The 8698-nt window shown below is 37.2% G+C and overlaps 1 protein-coding gene and 1 long non-coding RNA gene across 2 annotated transcripts; both read right to left on the reverse strand.

The window, feature by feature from the left end:
• Positions 1-91: 91 nt before the first annotated feature.
• Positions 92-2772, reverse strand: LOC108564517 (the record flags this gene model as incomplete). Its single annotated transcript, XM_017923583.1, has 2 exons — positions 2634-2772; positions 92-1827 (listed from the first exon to the last, which is right to left on the reverse strand). Coding segments are annotated over exons 1-2 (1774 nt in total), but the record flags the coding sequence as incomplete, so codon positions are not given.
• Positions 2773-2801: 29 nt separating this feature from the next.
• Positions 2802-8400, reverse strand: LOC108564518. Its single transcript, XR_001891153.1, has 2 exons — positions 7844-8400; positions 2802-2896 (listed from the first exon to the last, which is right to left on the reverse strand). It is a non-coding gene; the product is annotated as an uncharacterized LOC108564518 (long non-coding RNA).
• Positions 8401-8698: the final 298 nt, after the last annotated feature.

Here is an 8698-nt window from a genome sequence, read left to right on the forward strand (position 1 = left end):
AAATATTTTTTATTTTTCGAACTAGTTGACCGATTTTGATGAAACTTATTATACGCATTTTAGATGAGTGTATTAAGAATGTGGAACTCACCAGTTTGGGTGCTGGAGTCGAAGAATGTGCTGGAAGTCTCGACGGTCATGGAAGCGATGGTGCCGTCTGTGATTTGGGCGCAAGAGTCGCGACGTCCACGGTACCTGGAGGTGTCGTCGCTCTGGGAGCTTTGGCGACGGAAGTTGCGGCAACGGATCATCTCTTCGGTGGTGGATTGACGACGGAAGCCGCGCGCGATGAGAATCTCCTCGGTCGTAGACTGTCTCCGGATCATGGGACGATGATGGCCCTCAGATTGGGCGGGTATGGGGCGATTGCAAGGGCTGGGATCGCGCGAAGAGCAGCTGGAGGAGTCCGGCGAACGAGGTCCTCCACGTCCCGCTGCGATGCTCGTCGATTGCCGACGGAGACGACGGCTACGTCTCATCGGGCTGATGTCTCTCTCGCCTGAACGATCCGGGCTGAGATGGGTGCGTGAGTCACGACGGCCGCCTCGAGAGGCAGAGTCCGGGCTGAGGCTGTCACGGCGCGACTTGCGTCCGGTGTCGTCGACGTCCGGCGAGAGCGTCGGCTGAGATCCGCGTCTGCCCCAAGCACCGCCGCCAGAAGGTGGAGGCGGCAGACAGCTCTCGTCGTAGGCGGTGTTTTGACGCTGCAGACGCGAGTTACGGCGTTCCGGACTCGCGTGGCTGCGAGAATCGCGACGCCCGAGACGTCCGCACTGAGTGGTGGAATCGCGTCTCGTCGAAAGAAGCGGATTCGTCGGTGTCGTTGCTTGAACGGTGGGCGACGTCGCCGGCGGCGTAACGCTCGACATGATGATCGTGGGCGGCGGCAGAGCTTGCGTGCCCATGTCCGTGTAGCTGCTGGTGGTGAGATGCGTGGGCACCTGCAGAACAGGCGCAGAATCCGTCGAAGACGTTGACGGTCTCTGGTCCTGCTTGTGGCCGTAGCTGTCGTTGAGTGTGTTGCGTGAATCGCGTCTCTTCTTGTGCGCCCCGACGATCTTCGGTGGAGGCGGCGTCGCCAACGTGGTCGAATCTCTACGTCCGCTGCGGCTGCTCTCACCCGATCCGCGTCTGGACGTCCCGTACGAGTGGCTCACCGAATCCCTGCGTCCGCTCCTGTTCGACTCTCCGGACCCGCGACGCGGCGGACTGCTCGCCGTGATGATCGTCGTCGTCGCGTTCGATTCCCTCCTCTGCCACAGTTTGGCCACCTCCGTGCGAAAGTCTGATAACGCAGTGTGATTGTTATTGTTGTTTTGATGCGAATCGCGTCTGGACCTGGTGCCGATGCTCTTGATCCCGGAATCGGCGCTCGACTCTCGCCTCTTCCTGCTGTGCTGCCCTACGCTAGCAACAGCGACGGCCGCTGCTCCTCCTCCTCCGTCCGTCGTCGTCTGTCGTCCCCAGGGCAGGCTTCTCGCCAGATCTGCGAGCGTCTCCCTCCTGCTCAACGGTGCCTTCCTCCTCGTCTTCGTCGACCCTCCGCCGCTCCATTCCCGCAGGATATCCGTCAGCTGGGCGAGCGAGCTGCGTCTCCGTCGCGCCGGTCCCGTCGTCGGCGGCGACGTCTCCTGCGTCTCCGTCGGCGGCGAGATGCTCGATATCTGCGCCGCCGAATCCCGTCGTCCGCCCAACCTCTGCTTCAGCGTCGACTCTTCCACTTGCTCTCGCACCAGGTCGTCCCATCCGTTTCCTCCTTGCCACACCAGGCCCACCTGGTGCGACAGGATCGGCAGATTGCATACGAAGCAGATCGCCGTCATCGTCCTACGAACACCACAAACACACAACAATTAGAACATCCGTAATTAATAACAACAACAAAAAAAAAATAATTAACACGCATCACCGAAAACCCACTACAATCACGCACGCATCAATCAACTAAATCAAACCAAACAGACGTCATTACAATCGAAGATCAAATCTAAATGCATTGATCTTCAATTCCAATAACCGAAATAATTTATAAAATAAAACAACAAAAAAACAACAATTACAGAGAGAGAATTCAATCGAATTAGCGGTGCGTGTACTTGTGACATGTGTTCATGATAATTCAATAGAAATAGCGAGCATGCGACAATAGTGTGTGGTTACATAAAAACAAAACAAAAAAACGAGAATAAATAAATAGGATGAGTATACAACAATATTTAAACTCGTTACACTAGAAGTGAAATGCGTTGCGTTGCGCTGATCATCAATAGATAAATTAAAGCATCTTCAAAGTAAAACTTTAGCAAGAAGTTCAACAAGTTAGTTCGAATCAATATTATCATTATTATTTTTTTTTGTAATATATTCAAGAAATTTGTTAATTTGGTTGCATAATGATCGAATTTCAAATTTAAATTCCATTGAAATTATGCAACCAAAATAGCTACGTGTTCGAATCAACTTGTCGCGCATCCCGCCGAAGTGAAACGAAACGTCAATAACAAAAAAAAAATAAGTAATGAATAAATCAATGTAGAACGAATGAAATTAATGGATAAATACAGTCAAAAACATAAGTAAAAAAACGAGTAACAAGATATTTTTGGAACGTGCAAAATGTGCTAAATGCGGACCTGTAGTGACGCAGGCGCGGCGACGGTATCTGCGCCATGGTTCATTCTGGCGGCCCCCAAAAAACAACCCCTTGTCTCTCTCTTTCTATCTCTTTCTCTTTCTCCCTTCAATAAAATAACATCTTTTCTCTTTCTCTTTCGCAATGTATTTTTTTTTTCGTAAAATAGCTCCGTTTCTTTTTTTTTTCCTATTTTTCTGTCTCTTATGCTATTAAGAATACAAACAAACGTTTTCCTGGTCCGTCTCTAAACTTGGCCGTCATCTGTCCAAACATCGAACACCAAAACAACAACAACAAACATTAATTAAACAAAAACAATGGAAAAGTTAAAAAAAAAAAACAAAAGACACACAAATAATTGGAATACAGAGAAATCAATATTGTATATAGAGAGGGGTTCACATATCTATTTAAAAAAAAATACAAACAATCCTCCAAATAAACAAAAGAAGTAAACTGGGGGGGTGGTGGGGGGGAGTTGTGTGAAAATCGAAACCCAATTTCAAAGAAATACACATATTTAATTGGAATATACAAAAACAAAAGAAGTAAAAGGAAACAAACGATTGTATGCAGGGGGAGCAGCAACAATCAAACATTGATCACTATATCTAAACGTGTGTTTTGTTTATATCTGTTTGTTTATTATCAAAGATAAGGGGTTTCCATGGTAAATAGATAAAGAAATATATAGCTATATATAATAATAATAAATAATATGGATCAAAGTGTGTGTGTGTTACGTGTTGCTTTTATATAGCTTCTTTTTTTTTTTGCTCAGTTTCTCTTTTGTCTCTTCCGCTGCAGACTAATCAAACTAATGCACATATGGATGTACAGAGGGAGCGACGGGAGCAACAAGTTTATACAACCGCAAACACCGAGCGAACTTCGACCGATGCAACAGTTGACACAATTGATTGTATCATCTTTTGTGCCAGAAATAGAGACGTGATCAAACAAAAAACAAAATTAAAAAAAAAAAAACAAGTCACTTGAATTATTTCCAATACGAGAGTATAGGCAATTTTCATTTCTTTCTTTTAAATACATACGCACTTGATTTATTATAAACAAACAATTGAATTATATTTATTTAGAGAAAAATAATGCAAAAAACATTTCGATCTTAGTGACAAACGAATTTCAAATGTTTTTTTAATACAGACTTGATTTAATAAAAATAAACAAAAAGTTGACAACTGAACAAATGATTGTTGTAAAAATCAATGCTCTCCATTCGCATACTTCTAGTTGAAAATTGACATTGAAATGAAATTCTCGATATTTTTTTCGCCAATTTGATTTTCCTCCATCTTCGCAGACCCAATTGAATGACCCACAAATCAATACGATATGGGTGAAGGCCTCGCTCACTCGATTCTCTCCCTCGAAAGGATATCTCGGAAAAAGTGTAAATTACATTATTCCTGTTTCGAAGAAACCCGGCGCATCCACCACATGCAAATCTCGAATTATTTTTTTGAATATAAAATTTGCATATTAATTAAATTCTGATGAAAACCCTAGCCAAATTTATATTACTGTTTTGTTTCTTTATGGAAATACACATTTATTTAAATAAATTTAAAAGTTTTGAACTTATTTTTTTTTTAATTTTATAATTGATTTAATGTTGGTACTTTAAATTTATAAATAAAAATGACAGTTTAACATATGCAAACTGTCAATCTATCAATCAATATTATATAATGTAAAATTTAGCATATTAATTAAATTCTGATAAAAACCCTAACCAAATTTAAATTAGTGTTTTGTTTCTTTATGGAAATACACATTTATTTAAATAAATTTCAAAGTTTTGAACTTATTTTTTTTTTAAATTTTATAATTGATTTAATGTTGGTACTTTAAATTTATAAATAAAAAATGACAGTTCAACATATGCAAACTGTCAAATGTCAATCTATCAATCAATATTATATAATGTAAAATTTATCATATTTTATTTAAATTTTGATGAAAACCCTAACCAAATTTATATTACTGTTTTGTTTCTTTATGGAAATACACATTTATTTAAATAAATTTCAAAGTTTTGAACTTATTTTTTTTTTAATTTTATAGTTGATTTAATGTTGGTACTTTAAATTTATAAAAAAAAATGACAGTTCAACATATGCAAACTGTCAAATGTCAATCTATCAATCAATATTGTATAATGTAAAATTTAGCATATTAATTAAATTTTGATGAAAACCCTAACCAAATTTATATTATTCTTTTGTTTCTTTATGGAAATACATTTATTTAAATAAATTTCAAAGTTTTGAACTTATTTTTTTTTTCATTTTATAATTGATTTAATGTTGGTACTTTAAATTTATAAATAAAAAATGACAGTTTAACATATGGAAACTGTCAAATGTCAATCAATCAATCAATATTATATAATGTAAAATTTATTAAATGTGTGTATCTAAGCTTGATTACTTAATAACTTTGTGTTTCGTAATATTAAGCTCACAAAATTGATCTTGTTTAGTGTAATTAAAATATCGACAGGGAGCGTCACCATCTGGAAAACAACAGCTGAAGCCTGGACTTTCCCATTTGCGACACAGATGTCGCCACCGGTAACTTTTCAGCGTTCGCTACATAGTGTTCACTTTAGTCCTTAAGTTTCGTAATCTAAACTCAATAATAATGTTGTAATCATTGTGAATTTATTAGATCACATGTATTACCATTAAACAATATTCCCTATAATTTGATTATGCAACGTGAACGCTAATAATAACTAGAATTATAAATAGAATTCAATCGATGCAGTAAATTTAGTTTACATTGAATTGTGTTGAATTTGTTGCATTCAAATTATATCGAAATTAATTTACATATTTGCAAATCGTCCGCATAATTGCAATTCATTAGAACGTCGAAAAATCAATGAACATTATTCTGTCTCTATTTTAATGAAGCTGTAACAAAATGTAATTAATTTCAATTGTTTTAAATATTAAACATCTCTGACGTTTAATGTGTTGCATACATTCGCAATAAATTCGAGTTTTTTATTTCTATTGTTTCATTTCGTTTAATTAAAAATATTTTAATTGAAAGAAACGTTTTTATATTTTCTTTTTATTATCATTATTTTATTTTTATAGTTGGTTGCACTTCATCGTAACTGCTCCATCTCTCGTTTTAATGTGAAACTTTAAAAGTTTACGCAATTTCCGTTTTTTTTACTGTAGGAAACTTCTCTTCTGCGTTGTACTTTTTTTTTTATTATTCTTATTTTATGTTCGTTTACTGCAGTAGAGGCTTCTCATTTGCCAAATGCAAAATTTAATTTTCTTCTCTTCGTAAAGATAAACTTATCTTTTATGTACGCTATATATTTACAGTCGTATATATTTCGTGCTCACTTCACTCGATTTATCTGGCGCGTCGCAATTTCGTGGATTTTACAAGATGAAGCAACTGGGATTAATAAAAAAAGAGCACTTCATATGTGATTTAAAAAGTACAAGTTTTAGAGTCAATTTAATATACATAAGAAAATTAGTTTGAAGCAGGTTTTTTTTCTTACATGATATAAGTGAATTGTGTTGCATAATCATTTAGTAGTAACAAGAAAAAACACTGTAAATGTTACTTACTAGTAGCGTTTTATGGCTTAACGTAAAATGAAACCTATATATTTTTAGTATCAATCTAAAAGTTACTTAATTTAATAGAATTTCTTTTAAGAATGAAACAAGTTATATTATATGAGAAAGTCAGTTGGATACCGATTTTTCCTTTTTTTTGTGTAAGTGAATTGTGTTGCATAACTATTTACTAGTAACAAAACAAACTTTTGTCACAAGTAGCGATGTCACAGTTAACTTGATTTCAAATTTAGTTCTTAAAAATATTTAATTATTTAATACAGCGCAAGTAATAGGTTTAAAAGTATTTTTGCAAGTAAATTTTATTGAAACTAGAAAAATTGTAGATTTTGTTTTGAGATACCCAGCGCATCCACCCTTTATTTTTGGACAAGAATACTTTCTTCGATAACTAAATTTAGTTTCAAGTGTTGGAAGTCAAAAAGTACATATTTTTACGCAATTTTTGAACATATTTAACTTAAAAAATGTTGATAAAAAATAATCTTTCTACTGTTGGAAACAAATTATGTGTCGAATTTATGAAATTTTACATTTCCTTTTATGTAAATAAAGAAAAATCTATGTTGAAACTTCGAAAATTTTGAAATATATTTTGCAAAAATTTTACATTCTACCTCGAGATTAGTGATTTTTTATCTTGATTTCGTAATTTTATATTTATTGAACTAAAAAAATCAAAAATTTATAGGATTTTGACTTATTACTTGTATAATAATTACGAAATTCTAGTTTAGTTAATTTTTATGGTAATTAAATATAAAATACAAGAAATTATCATTTTTTTTATACGTAAATTTTCGGTACTTACTTTCGCATTGGAAACAATTCATTTACTTCGGTTCATTTTGATGTTGATAACGAAAGAAATGAGAAATACTTATTAAAAAAATTTCTTTTTTTTTAAACTTTTGCATAGTTTTTTTTTGAACCAAATATTATTTAATACTTTTTAACAAATTTTAACATTTCGATTAAAATTGTTTACATGGAATAAAGTAACAAATGATCAAACAACGTCAAATTACATTACTCAATTCGTGTACTTACGCTCGCATTGTGAACAAACAAATTGAAGGGTTTTTACGCGCAATTAATAAATAAATATTTCTCACTCACTTAAACCAAAAAAAATAAATAAAAATAATCTTCGAATAAAAAATAAAACACTTTTCCGCACTAGAAAAACCCTTCAATCGTCAAAACTATTCGAAATCTCTCCCGCGGACAACAGGTGGTTACCATGACTACATTTCTTTAGGTTTTATCTTTGCCGCTGCTCTCCCGTCGCTCTCTCTCTCTCTCTCTCTCTATCTGAGCTTTCTCGATCAAAGTTTTAAACACACATCAAATAAACAACTTTGTTTTTCTTTTTTTGGAAAATTGGAATTATTTTGTTGGATTGCGAAAGATATGTTGTATTTTTTTTTCTCGTAAATTTATTATTATTAACAAATTATTTTTTTTTCTTGTTATGGGAAATTTAGTATTAAGATATTTTCGTTTTTGGAAGGAATATATATATATATAGATATAGATATAGAGAAATTATTTGGTAGTTTTCACTCACTTTGCGTCTCGATCACCAGCTAAAACATAGCAGTTGTTTAACAACTACGCGCGTCTTTGCGTGCGGTGTCTACACTAGTGCTCTCACTCTCTACATGTGCGTGTTTGAAACCCGATCTGGGGTGGCTTTTTTATTTTTTTTTGAAAAATTTTGGAGGAAGATCGTAGGCGGCTGCAGCGGCGGCGGCTACTGATGTGATGCTCAAGAGTTGCGTTCGGTTTTTGTGTGCGTGCGTGCGTTCTCGTTCGTTCTCTGACGTCTTCTACGTTGGACGTTGGCGGCGGTAGCGGCGGTGGTGGTGGCGGCTGGCAGCGTACTGTAAAATCGGCGCGAGCGGCCGCCCGCCAGAGCCTACTGTGTGCTGGGAACACTGTTGCCGCCGCCGCCGCCGCTGCTGCTGCTGCCACCGCTCCGAAAATCCCTCCGCGCACCGCACCGCCTCCGCCCCGCGTATCGATCGAACGTTCGCCGCCTCCTCCTGCTTTCCTTTACACGGCCGCCGCCTCCCGGTACCTCCCCGGCGCAACACGTCCAATCCTATCCGCCACCCCTGAACTACATACACTACACTGCTGCCGCCGTCGCCGAAGCCGAAGCCTGCCCAGCACCGGCCAATCTCCACCCCCGCGCCCTCTGCCGCCCATTTTCGGCGCGACCATTCCAAAAAAAAAAAAAAATGTTACTGCGGAAACAGCAACAAAAAAGTTACATGCACGGACCAAGCGAAACAAAACTAAAAAAACGAAACACTATCTAGTTTCTAATACAAAAGCCTGCTGCGATTCAGCATTTACCAGGCGCATCCACCAAATTCTAATGATTTTATAAATACGTAAATGATTACATTTATTGTTG

This window comes from Nicrophorus vespilloides, unplaced genomic scaffold (genome assembly GCF_001412225.1).
Source record: "Nicrophorus vespilloides isolate i.1.1-1 unplaced genomic scaffold, Nicve_v1.0, whole genome shotgun sequence".
In the NCBI taxonomy this organism is placed as follows: Eukaryota; Metazoa; Arthropoda; class Insecta; order Coleoptera; family Silphidae; genus Nicrophorus; species Nicrophorus vespilloides.